This window comes from Boleophthalmus pectinirostris, unplaced genomic scaffold (assembly GCF_026225935.1).
Source record: "Boleophthalmus pectinirostris isolate CB_2022bp ecotype Guang Dong unplaced genomic scaffold, ASM2622593v1 HiC_scaffold_17, whole genome shotgun sequence".
NCBI classification, from domain to species: Eukaryota; Metazoa; Chordata; class Actinopteri; order Gobiiformes; family Gobiidae; genus Boleophthalmus; species Boleophthalmus pectinirostris.
The window spans coordinates 12,437,690-12,462,758 of NW_026571115.1; the positions used below are offsets into that span (position 1 = coordinate 12,437,690).

Below are 25,069 nucleotides of genomic sequence, written 5' to 3' on the forward strand. Positions count from 1 at the left end.
AACAAACAAATAAATAAATAGCTGATTTTAACTCTTTAGTACTTAGTTTGTATCTATAATAATTCAGAAAAGTCATTTATTCATTTTGCTACAGCTCAGATTTGGATATTAATTGAGTAGTTACTAAGCCTGAATAATTCTAAATAAATCTGTTCATTACAAATTAAATCTTCTTGGCTTTTAGGGCAAATTAAGATGTTGCTAATATAAAGTGATTCCAATACAACTTAAGGTAGTTTTTATTGAGAGACCATTAAACGAAGTCTCAAAAAGTCGATTCAGCATAAAATGGGACCTTCATCACCTCACTTCCTCACAGTAGCTATCGCCAACAACCGGACAAACTGCAGCTTTATTTTGACTCTTGTGGGCCACCGTAGCATGGACTTTCTCTCCGTTTTCCTTTAACTGAATGCTTCCCGACCACTTCTCCGTAGTACCGCAGCAAGCAGCAAAACAAAGCAGCCATCCACTCAGCCGTAGCCATGACAACGAAAATGAATGCTCTTTGAAACCAATGTTGTTGTTTATTATTTATGATTTGATATAAGGAATGTGATATTTTTACAAGCATGACTTAACGTAATCTTAAGTGTAAATACTGTAAAGTAAGTTTCTCTTGTGCCAACGAAAACACTCGTAGCACTTCAATGCAACCTGTTTACCTGCAATCCCAATGACTGGAAGGACTTTTGTAGAGCTCCTCATTTCTGTATTTGAATGTTGTGAATGGAGATGTCTGTCCTCTTAAAGGTCCACTGTGTAACTTTTCGGTTAGGGGTCCATCAATTGCTTGTTTCTATGGATATGTCACTGCTCTGCCTGGAATATTCCACAGTATGATGTTAAAAATAGCTCTTCCTTACTCAAAAATATCAGAAAAACATGCATTCTGACTGTGAGCGGGGCTGCCTCTCCACAGATCTGACTTGTTCTGGTTTAGTCTCTAGGAAGATAGAAAGGTTTAATACCATACTAAGTAATAATATGTCCATGGAGAAAAACATTTGATGAACTCTCCACCCGAAAAGTTACACAGTGAACCTTTACTGTTCAGGGTAAATTATTCTTATTTCTTATTTGTTTGCCACTTATTAAAGCTAAACTAAACTAAAACAGAAATGATTGAATTTTAATTGTGAACGATTTGAGTTTTCCAAGACCAATGACGATACTGATTGTTCAGACTCCAGAGAAACTGATGGCCTATAAGCTCCGCCGATATTCTTGGGCCAATATGTAAAGCCGATTTTGGTCATTTTTCCCCAAATTGTGTTATTTAAATAGCTACTCAGACAGAGCACTTTTGAAAAATCATGAACATGTAAGGGAGCTGCGTAGTTATGTTTTGTGGCCTAATGAAGTTATTTCTTTGCGCGAAAATGTTCAAAGGAGCAGGTCAGCCAAAACAAAATATTGGCCTGTGCTGGAAATTTAAGGCCAGATTCATTAAAAAGTGCAAATATCAGCCTGGTATACCGGCCAACCAGTGTATCGGTCTATCTCGGTCCAGTAGTGTTCCACTTAAAGCTACCATCAGGATTTATTTTCACCAGTAGATAGCAGATTTGAGACCTGTTCGCCTCTACCCTCACCTGCCCTTTATTTAAATCCACCTCTCTGGTTTTCTTCTGTTACTCTGAAGCTGACACATCATCAGACAGAAGTAACGTTGACAGCATCCAGTGGTGACATCTGAGAATACAACGGGGTGGGTCCGCCAGCCTAAGTATGTATGGTAGCTTTAAGTAGAAAAAATGTGTAATTGAGAGAGAAAAAATAGAGATGTTCTGAATATTACCCCACAAAACCTTAATCCACAGTGACAACGAAAACACAAAGAAATTACAAATCATTCATATTATTTCATACTTTTTGGCTTAAATAAATAAATAAATGTTGAAGTAATGAAAATAATGGTTTAAATTATGATTTCAAATAAAAATATTGATATAATGCTTACTGTCTCGCTAAAAGTCAGTGTGTTGTCCTTGTCCAAATGTTAAAAATGTTAAAGTATTGAAATCGGACGTCTGTTGCCAGGAAACACAAATAAAAGAATTGACTGAAGCGATCTCCAGGCAGACTGACTGTATGAATGGGACACAGCTCATGACCCTGTTTGTATCTGTTGTGTTTTTAAAAGCTGTTTGAACTTTGAATGTTGAGTTTGTGACTTGTACAAAGTGCCATAATAAAGTTGATTCAATGGCTCAATTCAAAGTGTAATGTTTATATGTGAAGGGCCCATATTACACTATTTTCTGATCTATGTTCTCATATTTTGGTTCATTCAAACATGAAACAAAAAGCTCTGTTCCACCTTGTGATATCATGTGGTAATACAGGAAGGGCTTCACTGTGTTTTTAAACTCCGTACACCTTCACTTGACAATCTCAGCCCTGGAATTTCCCATGTCTACTGAAAGAAAGGTAAAAGATGCTACTGCTTCATGACATCACAATTTGGAACAATTTTGAGCTTTCACGTAATATAGGAGCTTTAAAACAACAACAACTGGTACCCAAATTAATATAATAAGACCTGGCAGTTTGTAATTTACAAACAATTCAAGCTAATGAATTTCCTTTCCGCACTGTAGATGACGGCGATAACACACATGACGAATCTTAAGCAGTAAATACATCTGGGAGGACTGAGGCTTATTGCAAATTAATTTTATGCAAATCTCTGTTTAGGTGTTTTCTATCACTACAAAGATTGAATTCGTACTAAAGAAGAGTGTCAGAACTATCTATATTTATTTATTTCTCCTAAACATAGATAGATAAAATAGAAAGAGATAGATAAGAGAGAGAAATAGAGAGAGGAGAAGATAGAGAGGGAGGTAGAGGGTTTGTCCACTCATCTGAAAGTTGGCAGTTTGAATCCCGCTCTTGACATAAAACATCATTGGGAGAGCGGTCAAATCCACTCACCCACAGATTAATGCTGCCGCTGTGCCCTTGAGCAATAAATAGATAGATAAATGGAGAGATGGGGTGACAGTAGCTCAGTTTGTATAGGGTTTGTCCGCTGAATCAAAAGTTGGCAATTTGCATCCTGCTCTTGACATAAAACATCATTGGGAGAGCGGTCAAATCTGATCACCCACAGATTAATACTGCCACTGTGCCCTTGTGCAAAACACCCCACCCCCAATGTACACTGGTGTATGAATGTGTGTGTGAATGGGTGAGTGGTTCCTTGCTGTAAAGCGCCATGAGTGCCTGAAGGTGGCACTATTTACCATAAATAGATAGATTGATAGATAGATAACTATTGGTTCTCACTTACATACCCTTAACAAACTGGTTTGAATATTTGCTTCATATAGTTTTCTACCATATGGTACAAGATTAGGTTGAAAAACCTCTTACTTTTTGAGTAATGAGATTTTTTATTAAAGGTTGTATGGAGGATTTTTGTTTTGTTTTTTTTGTTTCAAATTGTCAATGATAGCATTATAGAGGTGCAGTAGCCTTGTAATTATGATGACCAAAAAAAAGAGAATAAAAATTCATCAACTCTGGACGTGGTGGGGCTAAACATTTGCCAATAGATAACGACACTGCCTCGTTATCTGTTAGCTGACAGGCTGTCAATCAATCTCCCTACGTTTCTAGCGTAACTGACTTGCCTGCGCGCCGCCGGTACGTGGTTTACGTACGCCTGTCACGCAGTCCACAGACGCAAGACGCACAGACGCTGTTTACTCCACCAACGCAACAGTTCTTAGCGGCTTTTTTTGACCTATATCTTCCTCGCAGTTAGCACAAAGTTTGTTGCAATGGCGACAAGAATCCAGGAGCAGTTAGCCGCAAAAGAAAGTCCGTTTTTGAGGTCGCTGAAAGAAGAAGACAAGGGGAAAAGCAGCGAAGCCAAACTAAGGTGATTCTTGAAGATTCATTCCAGCGATGGCGCGACTGAAGCAGACGCAGGGTCTAAAGACTGACGCACTGGTCGCCAAATTACTCCTGGACAGGAAACTTCTGCTTATTATGAAAACGTACTTTATTTCCAAGAGCTAGTCAAACGTTTTTCAGGACACGAAAGCGATATCCTATGTCTGAAAACGTAATTTTCAAGGCAAAGAAAGAGTCCGCTTGCTGCTGCGTGTTGTAGCTAGTTCATTCGCACTGAATCTCCGCGCACTCTTCTCTGCTCCCCTTTCCTGCTCCTCTCCCCGCTGCCCGTTCCGCTCTTCCCCCTGCTCCTCACTTCTCCGGGCACGGAATCTCCGCGCACCGCTCCCCTCTCCTCTCTCCTCTCTCCTCTCCTCGCTCCCTGCTCCTCACTTCTCGTCCGCGAACGAAATGTCCGCACACCCGCTCCCCCCGCTCCTCACTTCTCCGCCTTGCCTAACCAACACTGTAGTTAGTTGTTTACAAGTCATGTGCACCGGCTGTAAACAAACCTGTTTCTGGCGTAAAGAGGAGGCGGGAGGAGGCGTTTCTACGTAGGGAGCTGTAGGGGAGGGGGGGTGGTTTCACGCATGTGCAACATTTGAAAAAGGACAGTCGCTGGATTTCTCGTTCCTTGGAAAATCCTCTATACAACCTTTAAATGGCACTGCCACACTGGGGCTGTAAGGGGTCAATAGCTGTTAAAAACAGACTATAGCATTGTCCTACACACTTTTGAACTCTGAAACCTTTTAGAATTACTTTTTAATGTGTATAGTAAAAAAAAAGATATTTTATGGAAAGCAAACACAGTTAAAATGAAAAAGGTGTTTACAAAGATAGTAAAAATAATACCCTATACGTTTGTGTATCTTTGTTTTTTGAAAGAGAAAAAAAAACATGCATTGATTACTATTGCATTTTATTTCTTTTAAAAAATATTATACCTACAAAATGTGATTTTATGATTCAAAGAATTCCTATAAAATTGTGTTAGTGTAAAAATCTAGGTGGTATTCATTCATATCACCAGTCGAATAGACTACTGTAATGCCCTGCTCTCTGGTCTTCCCAAAAAGAGTATTTCAGGTTTGCAATTATTACAAAATTCAGCAGCACGTGTCCTGACGAGGACCAGAGGGCGGGACCACATTACACCGGTTTTAAAATCACTGCATTGGCTCCCTGTGAGTTTCAGGATCGATTTTAAAGTTCTTTTACTGGTTTTTAAATGTCTTAATGGTCTTGGGCCCTCTTATCTTTCAGAACTGCTTTTACCTTACGAACCCTCGCGGACCCTGCGCTCCTCTGGCAGCAGGTTCCTGGTCATTCCCAAAGTCAGGACACACACTCACGGAGAGGCGTCTTTTCAGCACTATGGCCCTCGTCTATGGAACTGCCTGCCGGAGGAGCTCAGGGCTGCAGAGAACGTTCATGTTTTTAAGAGTAGGCTCAAGACCCACCTTTTTAGCTTAGCTTTTGATTGAAATCTTATACTTTTACTTGTTTTTATTGTACACATTTTACTATATTTATTTATCTTAGGCATATTTTTTAGGATTTCCAGTGTTTCCTTTGTAGGAGCCCTCTGCATCGGGAGTGGAGGTCAGCTGTGGCTGCTGGGTCTGTCATGTGGGCTCCTGGTGGAGGGATGGTGCTTGGGCCTCAGGTGCCTGGGCTTCATCTCTCCCCTGGACCCTGTGGTGGTTCCTGGTGGTGGTGGACGTCTCTCTGCTCCCGGTGCAGACGGCTCCTCTGATGGTGCTTTCTAAACTGGTTCGCCTGTATTCAGCCTCACATTTTATTGTGTCCGGTTATGTATTTTAGCGTGTGATGTTGTGTGTGTGTGTGTGTGTGTGCGTGTGAGTGTGTGTGTGTGTGTGTGTGTGTGTGTTGTGTGTGTGTGTGTGTGTGTGTGTGTGTGTGTGTGTGTGTGTGTTTGTGTGTATGTGAGTGTGTGTTTGGGTTGTTTGACTATGTGGGGTTGGGGGTGCGGGGGTTGGTGGGTGGGTGGTTGGGTGGTTGGAAATGCGGGACTGTTTTTAATCACTGTAAAGCACTTTGTGTTGCATTTTGTATGAAAAGTGCTTTATAAATAAAGTTTGATTTGATTTGATTTGATAAAAGTATTAATTAAAATATAAAAATAATCTAATGGCATCTACCTCCTGTATGTGTATGGAGTTAATATATTATTATTATTTCTATTATATAACATAAGAAAGATATATGTATAAAAAAATAACTGATTAAATGAATAGTTAAATACAAAGAAATCAAAGTTTCTATTTTTGTTCAAATTTACTAGTGTCAATCATACGGTGGTGTATTGCTATCACTCCCCAAAAAAAATTTCGGCTCAGTATCACGTAATTACGTGAAAAGTTTCACGTTATAACGTGATATTTTTCACGTTATAACGTGAAATTATCACGTTATTTCATGATATGAAATTATCACGTTATTTCGTGATGTGGTATTTTCACGTTATAACGTGAAATTATCACGTTATAACGTGATACGAAATTATCACGTTATTACGTGATACGAAATTATCACGTTATTTCGTGATACGCATTTATCACGTTATTACATGATATTTTCACGTTATAACGTGAAAACGTCAAGTATGGTTTTACGTGATTTCATTATAAGATCAGCCACAGCCAAACCACGCTTCCCTCGGTCCAGTCAACTCCAGCCTGAGCATGGCCCACGCTGAAAATGTGGATTCTCCACTCTTGAGATTACTTCGGGCTCGTGTTGTCTCCTTCGCATGAAGCAAGATCGTGTGATTAGTGTAAGTGTATTTTACTGTTTCGTCCCAAAGTTGTGTTGTCGTACGGTAGCAGCAGAATGCTCTGTAAGCAACTGCTGAATATTAGAGCTGGAGCGAGTTGTTCGCTGTGTGGGTAGAGCTGCTAAAAGTACCTAGTCTGTTTGCAATTCTGTTATAGCTCCTAAGAATTAGTTAAAGACAAAAGCATTCATTTGACACATTTCGGTGTTTCCAGTTATTTATGAATAATGACCATAAAACATTGTTGACTGTATGCACTCAGACATAGCCAGTGTAAGAGAAGGTTATTCAGAAAATGTGGTGTAGTTAGCTAAGCTAAGTCCCGCTTCAACTCATCTGAGCCCGGCCTGGGCAGGGGAACAGCGCTCAGGTCCCTGTGCTCCTCCGGTTCAGGCCGGGCTCAGATGATCTGGAGCGGGGAGTGGTTAGGTGCCTCGGCCTGAGAAGCGCTTTTCTCGAGAAGAACCAAGTGCACGGAGGCTCAGAACAGTAACGAACCAGACCGGATTCGCGCTTCTGTCCGGATGCTTTACTCCACCTCAGAACCAGCCGCAACGCTACACCGGAGCAACCCGCACGGACCTAGAGTTCACTGCGCATTCTCGCTTTCCCCGCACGGAACCAGCGCGCAGAGCGGACGGCACGGAACCGCTCAGCGATGTCTTTACTGCTGTTGGCTGCTGCTGTTACCCGAACTCAGAGCTTCTGGGCTGATGTGCAGCGAGTTGTGTACAAAGTTATAGGCTACATGTGCTGTTTTATGAGTTTATGATGATAACTTGGGATGAGGACGGCCGTGGTGTTTTATGGTCTTTATTCATGAAGAACTTGAAACACCGACATGTGTCAAACGAATGCTTTTGTCATGAACTATGGAGCTATAACAGAATTGCAATTTTAGCAGCTCTTTGCCCACAGCGAACAACTCGCTTCAGCACTCGTTCAGCAGTTGCTTACCGAACATTCTGCTATCTTGAGGACGAAACAGTAAAATACTCTTACAAGATCTTGCTCCATGGGAAGGAGATAGTGTTCTCCTTCGTTAGGAGCCCTTCCTACTGACCTAAATACGCACAGCAACATTTGCATTGAAACTGTACATAAAACACCTTTTACAGCAAGTATCACAACTAGGATGTAGATGCTTACATTTTTAAAAACATGAACCTCAACAACTCAAAGTTGGATCAGTGATATCCTAACATTAAATCTCATTATTTAACAAAAGAAGCAGCAGATTTTTTACAATGTAAACGATGTTTATTTTATTCATTTATTACAAACACATTTAGGCTCCTAACGACTTAATAAACAGATCCGCGGCAGAACCGCAGCAGATCCGGGCCAGATAACCCGGTTCTGAACGCGGATCCAAAACGGGTCCTGGGCGGGTCCGCGAGATACGCAGCGGATCAGCCGCGCCTCCGCCGCGGATCCGGAAAAATAAGACAGTCACGCTTCCTTCGGTCAACTCCAACGTGAGCATGGCCCAGGCTGAAAGTGTGGATTCTCCACTCTCGAGATTTCTTTGGGCTCGTGGTGTACCAGAACACACCAGAACACTATCTCCTTCCCATGGAGCAAGATCTTGTAAGAGTATTTTACTGTTTCGTCCTCAAGATAGCAGAATGTTCGGTAAGCAACTGCTGAACGAGTGCTGAAGCGAGTCGTTCGCTGTGGGCAAAGAGCTGCTAAAATTGCAATTCTGTTATAGCTCCATAGTTCATGACAAAAGCATTCGTTTGACACATGTCGGTGTTTCAAGTTCTTCATGAATAAAGACCATAAAACACCACGGCCGTCCTCATCCCAAGTTATCATCATAAACTCATAAAACAGCACATGTAGCCTATAACTTTGTACACAACTCGCTGCACATCAGCCCAGAAGCTCTGAGTTCGGGTAACAGCAGCAGCCAACAGCAGTAAAGACATCGCTGAGCGGTTCCGTGCCGTCCTCTGCGCGCTGGTTCCGTGCGGGGAAAGCGAGAATGCGCAGTGAACTCTAGGTCCGTGCGGGTTGCTCCGGTGTAGCGTTGCGGCTGGTTCTGAGGTGGAGTAAAGCATCCAGACAGAAGCGCGAATCCGGTCTGGTTCGTTACTGTTCTGAGCCTCCGTGCACTTGGTTCTTCTCGAGAAAAGCGCTTCTCAGGCCGAGGCACCTAACCACTCCCCGCTCCAGATCATCTGAGCCCGGCCTGAACCGGAGGAGCACAGGGACCTGAGCGCTGTTCCCCTGCCAGGCCGGGCTCAGATGAGTTGAAGCGGGGCTTAGCTTAGCTAACTACACCACATTTTCTGAATAACCTTCTCTTACACTGGCTATGTCTGAGTGCATACAGTCAACAATGTTTTATGGTCATTATTCATAAATAACTGGAAACACCGAAATGTGTCAAATGAATGCTTTTGTCTTTAACTAATTCTTAGGAAGCTATAACAGAATTGCAAACAGACTAGGTACTTTTTAGCAGCTCTACCCACAGCGAACAACTCGCTCCAGCTCTAATATTCAGCAGTTGCTTACAGAAGCATTCTGCTACCGTACGACAACACAACTTGGGGACGAAACAGTAAAATACACTTACACGATCTTGCTTCATGCGAAGGAGACAACACGAGCCCGAAGTAATCTCAAGAGTGGAGAATCCACATTTTCAGCGTGGGCCATGCTCAGGCTGGAGTTGACTGGACCGAGGGAAGCGCGTGGTTTGGCTGTGGCTGATCTTCTAATGAAATCACGTAAAACCATACTTGACGTTTTCACGTTATAACGTGAAAATATCATGTAATAACGTGATAACATGTAATAACGTGATAAATGCGTATCACGTAAATAACGTGATGATAATTTCGTATCACGTAATAACGTGATAATTTCGTATCACGTTATAACGTGATAATTTCGTATCACGTTATAACGTGATAAACGTGAAAATACCACATCACGAAATAACGTGATAATTTCATATCATGAAATAACGTGATAATTTCACGTTATTCACGTGAAACTTTTCACGTAATTACGTGATACTCGAAATAGGGGAGTGATAGCAATACACCACGTACAATCAGGCTGGTTGATAGTTTTCTAGACGCTCCAGTAATGCCTCTGAGTATCCAGGAGAGTAGTATCTGCAAACAGAAAAACAAGCCTTCATATAAAAACACAACTAAATTCCATATATTATTTTATATTTTGAAGTAATGTCATTTTAAAACAGTAACATGTGCACACACCTGACTATCTCTTCTGGGAAGCAGCTGTTAATGGCGTTGATGTGGTCCTGTAGAACTGACCCGGGCTCTGCATCAATCTCCTGCACTTTCTTCAGTCCTCCACTGGTGACAAAGAGCCGCCGCGCTTTACTGTCATGAGGCAGGATCTGAGAGACCACAGGAGAAGAGAAGGGTAAGAAAACTGAAAAAATATATATTATTTTTTAATTTATTTGTACACTATTTACTTGTATAGATTTTATACTATAATATACTTTATGATGGTTATTCTCATGTTATGGTTATTCATTTTAACTGATGTTGTCATTTTAATCTGATTTGGGATTAGAAAGATAAAATGGCTATAGTTCTAGTGAAAAAAATTTACATTTTATTTTATTTACCATTTAATAATTTGCAAGGAGGCTAATGAAAAATGTATGGCATAAAACAGGCTTCATAATTCAGAAAATATAACTAAATTCAGAAAAGGGTGAGTTTATTCTATACTGTACCTTGCTGAATTGGCCAACCACATGTTTGAGAATATTGGAGGGGGCATCATAGAGTAGGGGCTCTAGACCAGGAAGATAGGTGCATTTTTGGAGGATGCTCTTCAGTGCTTTCTTACTCTGATGCACATAAGTGAATCAAATATCAGTAATTTGTCATTTTTATCTTGTAACATCATAACCACTCAGCCTTACCTTGGTCTGCAGGTCCTCAGAGCTGTTGGGGTCCATGTAGAGCTTCAATAGTTTTGGGAGCAGGCTGCACATAGCTACTGCTTTGGCATGCTCTGGAGTGTGCTGTCCAATCTGGTTTATGGACCACACTGTTGCAGCTTTGATGTGATGCTCAGGCTCCTCCGATAGGCATAAGGCAAGCTGAGGCACCCCCTAGAGGAGAGGGCAGGTACGCACTTAAGTTTCAATCCGTTTATATGACCTACATACCAAACCCCGAAGAATGCCTCCACTTTTAGATGCCGCTGGTCTTATGGTGATTAGGAGATTTTACACACACGCACCTTAGAAAGAATGACAGCCATAGCTAGATTCTCATTGTGTGCTGCTATGTATCCCAGCATCATGATCCCAGGCAGACGCATCTGTCCACTGCATTCGCCCAAGTAGTCTATAACAGTTGCCAGACTTCCATAGTTCACTATTAACTGAGCCAGCTGGAAAGTTACATAAACACTGCACATTACCTTTTCAGGTCTATGTATGCATCCAGTAATATAGTGTGTGTCATGTGCTGTACCTCTGGTGTATGCTTGACTACCTCTCTCATAAGCGTAGTGACGTTTTTCCTCACATACTCGTCTGGGTCTTTAAGGCAGGCAATTGCTGCAGGGAAAATCTCCGCCTCGATCACCATCTCAGCCAGACTGTGGGAGTGCTTACTGATCTGACTCAACGCTGAGAACACCTGTCTCTGGATTCATAAACAGAATAAACTCAGGTGGAAAGATTTTTAAACATTTTTCACATTGTAGTTGTATTTTTTATGGTTGAAAATTATGTCAAATCCAATACAGCACATGTTAAATGTGTCCACCTTTAAGGCAAATTCAATGGTAAACTGAGCTGGTAGTAAATAAAATCAGTGTATATAAAATACATCAACAATGTGTTTGCCCTGACCTCTACCTTGAGTTTGGCGTCTGGATTTAGAATCATTTGTGCCAAATGTGCAATAGCCCCAGTGTCCACCACTGTATGGGCCAGTTGTGGTGTGTGTTTGCAGATGTCACTCAGTGTAGAGGCAGCGATACGTTTCAGGGCTATTTCAGGCTCCTGGAGAGACAAGACCAGCAGAGGAGCTGCACCTGCATCCACGACGGCTTGAGATAGAGCTGCACAGGATACACGTGTTACAAAATCATACTACATACACTTCATTAGTTGTTCATCACAATGTCTTACATGCATTGTGCCGTGCGATGCAGCCCAGAGCCCAGGCAGCTGCCTCCTTCACCCCGGGGTCAAAGTCCTCGAGGCAGAGCACCAGAGCTTTGGCTCCTCCAGACAACACCACAGCCTCAGCCAGCTCAGGAGAGTGTTTGGCTACAGCCCGCAGCACACAAACGCTGCTGCCTTTTTGTAAAACCGCTGTAGAAAACCAAGACACCGTTGAGTTTTCTAATTTAAAAGCAATGTAGTCTAAATGCACCAGGGCCCTAGATTTCTCTCTCTTTTTTTTTTTTTATCATTGATTGGTTGGTCTTATACCCATGACATGCAAAAAAAAGTGCATACTAACATTCTGTGAATCAAGAGAGTTGACAAGTTGGGGGAGGATGTCTGCTTTCACCACAGCTTCAGCCAGGTCATTATTGTGGTCTGCCAGGCGGCCGAGAGCCAAGGCTGCAGTCTGCTGGATACTAGGTACTACATCCAGCATAAGTGGGCGTAGCAAGGACATCACACCTGTTGGGAAATAAGATCCTAAAATAAATTATTTAAATAATACCTATGTTTATATTTAAGCTTTGTTTGAATGTTCCTTACCCATATTTTGCAGAGTTTCTATGTTTTGTGGCCGGTTTGCAAGATCAGCCACAGTCTGAACAAACTGCATTCGGGATCTCTGGTACTGTTCGAAAACTACAACACAAGAAAGCAATGAATAAATGAATTGGTCAAAAATGTATAATATGATGTACTGCCAGTAAAACTAGGTACTACCTCATGAAAGTAGTTTACATGACATATTATTATCTAAGTATTTTATGCATTACATAAATGCTGTCATAACCTATTAAAGACATTGAAAGAGGTAAACAACAAATGAGCTGTTCAAATGGTATAACCTCAAAAACAGGACTGGCTAACTACACAATAGGTAACATCTGCACTATGTTGCGATAATCTGCGTATGACTTGGAGGTAGCACCACGACAGCATAAATAATGTCTAGGGGTTTTCCTCCTTTTTAGCGCATTCTGTGAGCTCCTTGTTTAAGCTTAACGCTATATTTGCAGAGGAATGTTACGCTCTCTTCCCAGGCATTGTTGCTGGTGTCACAAGTATCCACGTATTTGACAGTAACTAATTTTATTAGCCTACAGTTTTCACTGTAATGCATTACACTACTACATTCCTGCAATTTTGTGTATTAATTATCTAATCTATGAATATATTACTGAAACAGCTAACGTGAAGTAAATTATACCCAACATTTATGCCAGTTGCTAGCCTTTTTGTTAGTTAGCCTACTGGACCAATAGTTAACTTTGGGGTGCCAATCAAACGCAGTGTTTCTTACCTTGAATTATTTGTCGTTGACTCATTGTTTATTACTTATTTTGGACTAATTTCCCCACGCAGTCTGAAGCGGTTGACAGATCCAGATGAAGACGTGCAGCTCGGTTTGCGTCGGTTTGTTAAGCCAATGATGTTCATTATGTCTTCTTATATACATTGTCTTTAAAAAGAACCTAAGAAGTTAAAGGCTAAAGCCTTGTGTTGTTGTTACTTGTTGCCATGGTAATCTCCTGGCAACGGCAGTCTCCCCAAAGATCGTGTTTTGTGAGGATGAGAGTCTGAGGGCAGATCAGCGGTCATCATGTGATGCAGACGCCGATATCAGGTGCTATGGCCATCTATTTTGCCTTTCATTCTTGCTCTGTTCATGTAACTGTTGATTAACATTACAAGTATCATGCTAAGATTTGTGTTGTATTTAACGTGTGTGTGTGTTTGCCATTACATTGCCACTGGTCGAGAGACGCTTAGACCAAAAGCCGACACATAACCACGTTATTAACATTATAGCTGTTAAACAAATGTCAGCTAATTTCCCGTTTCGCGCGCATCTTACTTCGTTGATTTTTTTTCTTTTTTTTTTTTTTTTGTCCGCGCACCCGCTCCCCCCGCTCCTCACTTCTCCGTCTTGCCTAACCAACACTGTAGTTAGTTGTTTACAAGTCATGTGCAGCACCGGCTGTAAAACAAACCTGTTTCTGGCGTAAGGAGGAGGCGGGAGGAGGCGTTTCTACGTAGGGAGCTGTAGGGGAGGGGGGGGGGGGGTTTCACGCATGCGCAACATTTGAAAAAGGACAAACAGTCACTGGATTTCTCGTTCCTTGGAAAATCCTCTATACAACCTTTAAGATGTGATAATATATTAACAACAAATTGAGGGGGGAAAAAAGAACATCGTTGTCTACACCGCTGTATAGGTTGGCATAAAATTATAAACTGGATTAGGCGACGACTCTTCGGGGAGTCATCCAGAAGACGATCCGTTCAGTGCAACCTTCCTCGGTTTGTTGGCGCCGCTGTTCCCGCTGGGAAACTGTGTAAAAGAGCGGCTGGGGGCGGGTGGTGCAGTTATTGACGTCCCGTTCACGTTGTTATTGCCGTGCGTGGTCTGCAGGGGACGCGGAGACTGCGTCGCTGTAGCGGGACTCGGCAGAGAAGAGGACGTGGACGGAGCCCCGGTGGGACTACGCGCTTTGTCGCTGGCAGAGTCACTCTCTGGCCCCGATCTGCCGGTGCTGTTCTGCCCGTCCTGCTCCGAGTGACTCACCTTCATCTTCTTACAGCTGGGTCTGACCCGATACTTGAGGGGAAGCGGACCATTCTGTGGAGGCGAGTTAAAACTTTTAAAAACTGCTTAACAATTTGGTCTAGCTTCATTGACAATGACAATAAAATAAAATAAAAAGACTTAGGAACTAGTGGAAATTTTAAAAAGTTATTTCTCACTGAGAGCTTTGACTGCATTATAACACTGATACCTATTTGAACACATTTAGAATTTATTCAATTATTCAATACATCAGGAACAGCACAAATAATAACACCATTGGTTGGAATACCATAGCACTTAAAAAGGTTTAATTATTAAATAAAGCAATATTTGATTACATAGCACAATATTTTGGATATCATAAAATAGTGATTCTTACCCTTCTCCATGTGTATATATAGGCTATGTCCATTAATGTGTAGTAATCTTTCAGAGGCTCATCTTCATACATAACATCCACCTGTTAAAAATGTGCCATTATAATAATTGCCGACAATTAAACTGAAAAATATAAACACATTGATATTTTTCGATACAGAGAAAGGACTTGAAAGTAAGCATATTGTCTCTGACCTGATAGGAGTTTGGGATGTCCATTTTACTGCGGAGAAACTTTCTAAGATGCATCACTGTCATTGCTGCTGGACACTGCAGGTACCTTTTATTTGCTAGCTGCAATTACATATAGAACAGTTAAATACCACCCTAAATCAATTAAATAAATTGAAAAAAATACAATAAAACACAAATTCCTCCTCAATGAAAATTTAATGGAAGTAATGTACCTGTTCTTTAACCTGCTTTCCTTCTGGTCCCATTCCCATTCTGTGCAGACAAATTAAAGGTTGTATGGAGGATTTTTTTTTAGTTTTTTTAGTTTCAAGTTGTCAATGATAGCATTATAGAGGTGCAGTAGCCTTGTAATTATGCACCGCTCCCCTCTCCTCTCTCCTCTCCTCTCTCCCTGCTCCGCTCTTCACCCTGCTCCTCACTTCTCCGCCTTGCCTAACCAACACTGTAGTTAGTTGTTTACAAGTCATGTGCAGTGCACCGGCTGTAAACAAACCTGTTTCTGGAGTAAAGAGGAGGCGGGAGAAGGCGTTTCTACGTAGGGAGCTGTAGGGGAGAGGGGGTGGTTTCACGCATGCGCAAGATTTGAAAAAGGACAAACAGTCGCTGGATTTCTCGTTCCTTGGAAAATCCTCTATACAACCTTTAAGAAAGGTCATGGTAACGGAGGGAAAAGTAACAGAGGGAAAATTGTGCAAGCAAGTAGAAGGTGCATGATTTTGCATAATTTGTCATCTTTTTTTTCCCCGAATACTTTAATATTACTTCAAAATGAAAGGTAACTATTTGTATAAAATATGTCAGTCCTTCCAAGCTAATTTTTATCATTTTAAATACATTTTATTTGAAAAATCATGTACCTTCATCAACAGTTCAAAGATCGACTAACAAGATATGATGAAATACATCCATTTATTTACATGATTTGCAGGTCTTTGAAATTTGGGAAATAATTTTTGTTCCATGTTTCATACATGGTCTGTTTAAAACGTATAGAACTTTAGAACCAAAAATGGTACAGAAAAAAGGTCAACAGTTTCATAAACTAGAGTACACATGCTCTCTGTTGAATATATTTTTATATCAGATGCATTAACTTAAATGTTTCGTCTTGCTGTTTACTTCTGCTTGACCGGGCCCATAGATAAATGGACAGATAGAGAGATGAAGGTGACAGTAGCTCAGTTGGTAGAGAGTTTGCCCACTGATCCGAAAGTTGGCACTTTCAACATAAACCATCATTTTGAGAGCGTTCAAATCCACTCATCCTGCCCCTGATTAATGCTGCTGTTGTGTCCTTGGGCAATGCACTCTGCCCCCAGGGTAGGTGTACACTGGTGTATGAATGTGGGCGAGTGGGTCCTTGATGTAAAGCGCTTTGAGTTAGCATAGATAGACAGATGATTTTTCAGTAGTTTTCTTTATATTTCCCATGTTTATCTTTTTAGCCCGTGAGATTTTTTTTTGATAAGACGAAGAATAAAATAAGGGTGGAGAGCGGAAGAGACATTCAGCCATCTACTCAGTATGTACTCACACTTAGAGCCTGACAGATGAGCTCCAGTTCAAACCTCCAGAGTACTGCAGCTTTATAAATACTGTGTCAGAGGAAAGTGCCATGTGGTTCATTTAGACTCAGAGTAATCCTTCGTGTGAAATAGTGTGTTCTCTCAGGCAGTAAACACCATCATGGCTAATTTTTCACCGCTGCCTTGTTCAGTTTGTGTAATTGAAAAAGATAGGGAGGCCATTACCATCCGTGCTTTGAGTTTAGCTGAAGTCTTTTTTCCCTGATGCTATTACCGATGTGAGCGCTGCACAGAGGGGCTGCACTGGTAAAGGGAATTTAACTACACAGCAATCTATGCAATCAACAAAGTAAGGAAACTGTTTTTGAAAGCGATGCATTTTTATGAGGAAATAATATGGCAAGAAACAGATAAGAAAAGTGTTAGAATATTCCAACATTGTGTTTGTATACAGTCGTCCCTCACTCTATCGCGGGTCACTTTTTGCGATCTCACTGTTTCGTGGATTTGTTTTGTGTGCAATTTGGAATGCTTTTTTTTTTTTGTATGAATGCGCATTGTGTTCCTCCCCCTGCATCCTGATTGACAATCTCCTCCGTGCCGTGTCTCCTGTACAGTACAGAATGTGTTCAGCTGCCAAATTTACATAAATGTTCGATCTCTAGCAGTGTGATTCTGAAGTGTTGTATATTTGCAAGTTTTCTCCCTTACAAAAGCCACAATGTTGACGAAATGTTCTGCTAACCATCGGACAAAAAGTTGGACTTCTGGACACACTGAAGGAAGGTAGAAGTTACGCGGCTGTAGCAGAGTCCTGCACTGGGTCGGATACGGGCAAATAGTTGCTAAAACGGGTGGGTTTTAACGTTCATGCTTGCAGTGATTACACATGGGCAGGTCAGGACTACACCAGGACTAAACCAGGATTAAACCAGGACTAATATTGGACTTAAGAGACAGAACCCCAAGCCTGTGGAGCAGGGTGTCAGCAAAACGCGATAGGGCGACTGCCTCTTTTAGGTGGAGGTGGTGCGGAGCTGAGTCGGTTCTTTCTGCTGCAGTCACCTCCGAGCCCGTCCTGACAGTGAGTCCTGGGTTAGTTCTGGTTTAGTCTTGGTTCAGTCTGTGGCATATGCAGTGTAAAAATTTGATATAATCTCGGGTTAACGGGCGGGTGCGGTGTTGCACTGCGCAGGTGTGGGTCTCCAGACATGGACCCATGCAGGACTCTGCACTGTAGAGCTCCATTACTGAATGAATGAATCTTCGGTTTGTTACATAAAGAAGGAGGAGAATAACATAAGGACGACAGCAGCAATATGTTTTAAGAATGCAAAAAGGGTTATAACTGTCCTGTCTAAGAAAAGTGTGTGGTGAGGGGTTTTACAGACTTAAAACAGATATAATAATTGTAAAATATAAAGCAGACTACTTTGCAGATTTCACCTACCGCAGGTTATTTTTAAAACATAACCCCCGCGATAAACGAGGGACCACTGTAGTATTTTCATGGTTTTAAGCTGCCTGGCAGAGGTAACATTTTGAAGACTTTGACCATTTAACAGATATATACTGTACGTTGTTTTGTCAATTTAACAGCCCTAATTTCCCATGATCCTGAATCCCCTGGGAGTCTGTGTATTCAGTTCACCTCTGACCATTAATATTCACATCACATTTATAGTAAAGGTGGGTGCAGTGTGTTGCCCCAGGACACAGTTCTCTGGTTAAAGTGAAATTGAACCACTGACCTTGAACAAACGCTCAAGCTAGATCTCGGGTAGTACGTACATTTATTTGAGTAACCTTTCAAGAATAATCACACTTCTCAGAGTAGTTTTTGGATTCATGTCTTCAGTAATATATCTGACAGTAACAGTGCTCTTATTTGAGTAAATATTTTGGTGACTTTTCCACTGTGAGTAAGTCTACAGGTGACAAAGGTTTTGTTTTGACAATATGAAATGATTTGAACATTTGTGTTTCTCGCACAGCTCCTTCCAATTACATTAACTTTAAGCCATAAATCAGATATTACGTCTAGACAGTTGCAATTATTCTTACTTGAGTTAAGTAGTTTTTCCAACTCCTATTTAAATAATTTCTTGTACCACAACTTTGCACTTGTACTTAAGTAATGAGACAGTGACTTAATTTGTCTAGGAGTGATTCAATGTAGAGGAGGTTTCGTCTGGACTCTGTTTTTGCGATTAAGACATTCCGGCTCCCGTCCAGAAACCATTTTCAACTGATAGAACTGGAATTTATTCCCAGTGCTTCAGGCCAGTGCTGTCAATTGAAAAGATGACCAGATGACCACCGAGGAACCCTTCTCTAAATTGTAAGGTGCAGTATGTAATGTAATTATTTTCTCTGGGCCACTTCGGGGGTTCCTGCATACCATATTTTTCTGACTATATTTATATCCTGCGACTTATACTCTGGTGCGGCTTGTATATTCAAATTTTCACACTGACAGCTGCGAGAGGGAGCTCGAGGCTTGTGTGTCAGTATCTGCTAATACTAATACTTCTGTACCTCTGTCTTTTCACCCTCTACTGTGCATGTCTCTTGCAGAAAGAATCTCTGAAAACGGTAACTGAACAGCAGAAAAAAGTTTGGAATGAGCGAGAAACTTGTGAGGGACTGATGGAAAGCAGGGCTGGAGAACACAGCTTCACACAGTTAGAAGGGTGCACCATGCAACTTTACTGGAAGTCATTAGCTGGATCAAAAAAGCCCGGACTTCAGTGACACCTGAACCCATCCTGTCGGGATTCAGAAAGGCCAGAATAATTCTAACTGAACTGATGCTGAGTCTGACGACAGCTACACAGAAGAGGGAGCGGCTCTGTTTACCTCTGGAGGTCATGGAGTGGCTCAAAAGTGACATAAAGGATGAAGAATTCAGAAGATTTAGTGATTTGGAGTGTGATCAAGAGTTTGTTAAACTTCTTCTGTTATTTATGCTATAGTTATCTGAATAATATAATAATGTTAGGATAACAGTCTGTTGTTCTCTGTTCTATTGTTATCATTATAACCTGCGTTTCAAGATGAAATGTCGGTTCCTGTTTTCTAATTTTATCAAATACATTTGTAAGTCCAGTGTAACTTACATATGTTTTTTTCCTCTTCATTATGCATTTTTTGGCTGGTGCGACTTATTCTCCAGAGCGAATTATAGTAGAATAAATATATGTGTGAGATGTCACGAAAGGATCCAGTCAGACTCTGATGTGCGAACACTCATTTATTAACAGAGCATAGCCAATTAACAGACATATATCTGGGGCTTCACTGCCAGTGCTGAAGAAGAACCCCGAACACAACAAGCTTCCCTTATTTAAAAGTTATCCGTCTTGCATTCATTCAATTATGGGTGTTTTTGTCACTCATCTACAGTCAGCAGGCCATCCTCAACACAGATCTGACCAGTATCTCCTGCTTGTTTCCATGGAGACTGTTAAGTTTAACACCATAAAGCAATACATCATCATGGAGACAGAAAATGTAGACAAATCCTCCACCAGAAAAGTTACATAATACACTATTTTAAAGTAACAGCGTTTTTACTTGAGTACATTTGGTTTTACTTTCCTCTGTCGCTGCGGTGGGGCGATCTGTAATGAATCACTATTTCACCTTCCTTTGCTGCTAGACATTCTGTACTCGATGCATGATTCATTCTTTCTAAATCTGAAGGTTGCTTCGCTCATTTTTCTTGGACTTAAATCTCCGGCAGATGACAGGACAGCCCCGGCTACAGCGTGTCATCATTCCAGGCCCTAAACTGGATGAGGCCCTGTCTTTATCTGCTCTGTAAAGCTGCTGTCACTGGCTCCAATTCAATCAGACCTCAGTACATCAGGACTTCCTCCAGGCTGACACAGTACTGAAATACACACACTTTAGGCAAACACTGAATCAAACAATGAACCAGGACTGAACCAGAACTAAACCAGGGCAGCGTCTCGTTTCTCTTTCCTCGCTTCCTTCTCCTCGATCCTCCACTTTTCCGCTGTCAGTCATTTTTCAGCTGTCATACTAAGTGGTGTCCCAAAGAAAACCACGGAAGGAAGGAAGGAAGGAGTAAACCTGAGGGAGGCTTCAGGAGGCAGACTTCAGATAAAAGAATCAAACTTAATTGGTCTCAGTGAGGAGTTTTTATCCTCTCTCCTCGCTGTGTCTCTTTTGTGAGTGGGACTTTCTCACCCATTTCCTGCAGAATCGAGGAGAGAAATCAAGGAGAAGGAAGCGAGGAAAAAGAAATGAGATGCGGCCACTGGCTTCAATTCAATCACACCTCAGGGCTTCATAAGTGAAATACACACATTGAACATTGAATCAAACAATATTATGCTTACACTGATCCAGGACTAAACCGGACCAGGTTTAAACTAGGGCCGCGTCTCATTTCTTTTTCATCGCTTTCTTCTCCTTGATTCCTCTCCTCGTTTCTGCAGGAAATGGGTGTGGAAGGAGAGAGGAGAAGACAAAGCGAGGAGAGTGGATATAAACTCCTCACCGAGACCAATAAAGTTTGATTCTTTTATCTGCCTCCTGAAGCCTCCCTCCTTCCTTTCGTGGTTTTCTTTGGGACACCACTTACACTTTTGATTGACATCTGAAAAACGGAGGAACTAGACTAGGACTACACCAGGATCAAACCAGAGCTAAACAAGCACTAAACCAGGACTAGATTTATTAATTTGTAAACTTTTTGTTACATTACACGTTTTAAATGTTGTTTTTTGCTGCTTGTTTTCCAGTACACCTTTATCAGAATCATTCGGATGATTTCAGATCTGGAACTGCCAATCTCTACTGAACTAAAGGTAAAAGGCTGTTCACTTTCACTTGAAAATTACCACTAAATGACATCACAAGGTGGAACAGAACACTTTGAGCTTTGGAGATGTAGACACTAATATAGCAGGATTACTCAAACATGTGTGAATGAAACTAAAAGCAACTCCAGGTAAGTTTTTGAGGAGGTAGGACCTTTAATAATCTCATCATATTTACCATATTTAACCTAAAGTAAGATATCTGAAAAGCAATAACTTGTTTTATTCCAATCCATATAATTCACTTCAAACATTCTAGACTAGCTACACTCTTAATGACACAGTACTTTCTGAATACAGTATGCCAACTGCATGAAAAATGTAATGTTTTTTACTTTACTCTGTTTTTGTTTGGTTTTTTTGACTAAAAAGTTAAACACTGTGGCTTTAAATGTGCACTGTCTCAGACTAGAGTCCACCATCTGCTTATCTACATGATGTTATTATCGTTTTGCTTACCTCCATGGAGACAAGCAGGTGATGCCACCAGACCAGGCTACAGGTCAGATTTGTCAACACAGTTTAAGCAACAAAAACACCTGCAATTAAATACATGCAAATAAATGAGAAAGTTACATAATGCACCTTTAAAAACTGTGATTTTTCCACCATGAAATCCTTACCTAACAAACATTTTCAAATAGCTGATATATTTTCTCTACATTCTTTATCTGTGTGAGACATGACTTTATTTGTACCTCAAACACAGTCTGGCCCTGAGCAAAAACATTTCACATTTCACATTTCTGAAAACATGACCGTGGGAGTACTGCTGTGGTGGACGGCCTTGTCTTGAGGAGTTGCCTTATGTCTGTTTGTATCTTCTACTGGCAAATATGAGACAAATGTGTTATAAAATATATTTGTTGTTGCTGTAAACTTTTAACCTTTGGCTCAAAATAACAGTAAAACCAGTGCCTCTGTAACATTTGAGCAAACAGAAATAGTACACTTGCTTAATGTTTTGATTACTGATACTTTGACATCATGCTGGGGGTGTTCTACATGTACTGGCGGAATGTTCAGCAATTACCATGGTGACACAATGCACACACAATATCCTGATTTTACTGATTCTTATTAACAAGCATCAAAAATATGATCACCAACTTTATGAAGACGTTTTTAGATTTGTGAAACTATAAAATGATACCACTTCTGTCCACTAGATGGCACAATCTCAACACCGCTGTTACACGCAGTATTTGAGCAGAATCATTTGTAAAACGTTTTCATCTTGACTTTTCTCCTTAATAACATTCTCAGTTTAAATTCTCGGTTTAATTCTCTGTCACTTTCTTTCCTCCAATCTCCAATTAAAGACCCTGTACCTAATTTCTCCTGCATGAGATTGAACAAAGTCTGTTTTCCCCCAGTACAGATCTGTTGTATTAGCAGCTCCTGAGACAAAAGTAAGTCTGCAGTGTCCTTTCTGCATCTAATTAGAATGCATTTTACTGTCTGATAATCAGGAAGTGCTCGTTAGCATGGTAGTTGTTAGTTTTACCCTCATGGCAAAACTGTTGTGTCTGAGTTGTGAAAAGTGCTTAAAAACACATCAAGGTGAAGAATTAGAATACTCAGAATAAATAAGGCATGTAAGGAATAACTTTGGACCACTGCAAACCTTTCAAATTAATTAGTCCTGTTTTTCTTGTTTTTAAGACAGTAAAAATCAAGTACAGCACCTTTAAAGGGCTCCTATTACACTATTTTTGATCTACGTTATAATGTTGTATTCTCATCAAAAACAGACCTCGAATTGTATTTTGTTTCAGTCACACATGTTTAACACATAAATCCTGCATATTTAAGCTGAATTCTCTCAAACAGAAAACACTTAAGATGTCACATGGTGTTCCACTGTGTTTTTAAACTCCATACACCTTCACTAGAATCATTTAGATCATTTCAGCCCTGGAATTGACAATCTCTCTCTGAACTTGAAAACTACCACTACATGACATCACAAGGTGGAACACAGCATAGTCCAATGAGCAACACGGCATTATGAGTTTTGGAGATGTAGATAGATTAATAACAGTCACGCTGGCACCACCTAGTGCCTCTGCTCAATTTCATTTCATTTATCTCCAGCGACTAGGTCAGAAATCAGAATACATTAGATGTTCGCAAGAACTCCGAAAGAGTGCGTTAGGGCATCAGCCAATCATCGAAGAGCCATATATTCTGTGTTGGTAACGATTCCTGAGATCGAGGATTTAAAGCTGGAACAAAGAGAATGTTTGGTGAATTTTATCAAGGGGAAAGACGTTATTGCCCTTCTTCCTATGGGATTTGGGAAAAGCTTAATATACTAGTTGCCTCGTTAGTGGCGCATTACATATGTCACAACCAAATAGCAGCGATTGATTAAATTAAAAAAAGTACCCACCTACCATCGAGTGAACGAATCCTGATGCTGCAAGGTCAGATGGTTTCCACAAAGTGAAACCAGCTGATGAATCAGGCTAGACTGATAATGTAGGATTACTCAAACATGTGTGAACAAAACAAAACACAGTTCCAGATATGTTTTGGATGAGGTAACAACATTATAACTTGACTTAAAGCTCACAAGAATCAATCTTGTGCAATATAGGACCTTTAAACAAAATTCTGTGTGGGTTTGGACAGCATCCCTGTATGTTAGAGTCTAAATATGTGTGAGATAGTGATAGGTCTGGTTTGTTTTGGTGAGGGAGCTGATCTCATCTCATAGACTGTGCAGACTGTGAGCTGGGGGCCACACACTCACCTCCCCACTGACCCTCTTCATAATGGGAGCTGGAGCAGGAGATTTCTGATGGATGAGACCAAAACTTTCCCACTCACAACTCAAGTGTTTGGCATAGCTTTTGATGTCTCTATGGCTGTAAAAAATACATAAATAATATTGAAATGTTACTACTGAATTTTCTTGTTTTCTTTATTTATTGACCAATGACATTATGTTGAAATGCCTGTTAAAAGTGACTATACTTCTATTACCATAACCATAACCATAAACTACAACTTCAATTACTAAAACTACTACTACTACCACCAATGTTTTCATGAGAATAACATCAATTTCAAAAAGTCATTTCAATGCAGCCTTTTTAATTCCAAATGCTTCTTAAAGGGACAATTTGGAATTTTGGACATAGGACCTCATTTCCTAGTGAGCCAGAGTGTTGGAGACGTGTGGAGACACTTTTTAAAATATTCCATCCAGTCCTTATATTTGCAGAGGTCACTGGTGCTAGGCTAGTGCATGTCAATGGCCATAGTTAGCCTGCCACTAAAAACAGTCTTACCCACTCCACAAAACCCCTGAAGCAAATCTATTATAACGCCAGACTGTTGAAGTAAATGTCTGTGTTGATACAATAATTTTAGAAGTAAAACCAACCTTGCATTTGAAGGATTTATGTCTGAGCAGCAGCAGCGAGTTGTACTTCCTGATAGAAAGTTTGGCAGCGGTGGACTGATATATGAGAAAATAGTCCCTCTACATGCAGCAATTCATGCGATGTAAGGTTAGTTTTATTTCAAACATTATTCTATCAACACAGACATTTACATCGACAGTCTGGTGTAATAATAGATTTGCTTCAGGTGTTTTGTGGAGTGGATAAGACTGTTTTTAGTGGCAAGCTAACTATGGCCAAC

At 40.8% G+C, this 25,069-nt stretch overlaps 2 protein-coding genes across 2 annotated transcripts; both read right to left on the reverse strand.

Annotated features, from left to right (window-relative positions):
- Nucleotides 1-9,776: 9,776 nt before the first annotated feature.
- On the reverse strand, nt 9,777-13,222 carry LOC110161037 (sperm-associated antigen 6). The gene is given in 12 exon segments (XM_020925749.2): nt 9,777-9,840; nt 9,946-10,091; nt 10,440-10,556; nt 10,632-10,823; nt 10,955-11,107; nt 11,191-11,364; nt 11,580-11,785; nt 11,856-12,012; nt 12,015-12,041; nt 12,193-12,359; nt 12,441-12,536; nt 13,198-13,222. Coding segments are annotated over 12 exon segments (1,524 nt in total).
- A 938-nt stretch (nt 13,223-14,160) lies between these two features.
- On the reverse strand, nt 14,161-15,290 carry LOC110168975 (polycomb complex protein BMI-1-A-like). Its single transcript, XM_055152884.1, has 4 exons — nt 15,252-15,290; nt 15,040-15,138; nt 14,846-14,926; nt 14,161-14,517 (listed from the first exon to the last, which is right to left on the reverse strand). The coding sequence occupies exons 1-4, from the start codon at nt 15,288-15,290 to the stop codon at nt 14,161-14,163; spliced, it is 576 nt and encodes a 191-aa protein (XP_055008859.1).
- Nucleotides 15,291-25,069: the final 9,779 nt, after the last annotated feature.

Coding starts and splice junctions, on each gene's coding strand:
- LOC110168975 (XM_055152884.1), bottom strand. CDS start 15,290: ATGGGAATGGGACCAGAAGGAAAGCAGGTTAAAGAACAG. Junction 15,139..15,251: donor GAAAGCAGGTTAAAGAACAG/GTACATTACTTC, acceptor ATGTAATTGCAG/CTAGCAAATAAAAGGTACCT. Junction 14,927..15,039: donor ACATCCCAAACTCCTATCAG/GTCAGAGACAAT, acceptor CATTTTTAACAG/GTGGATGTTATGTATGAAGA.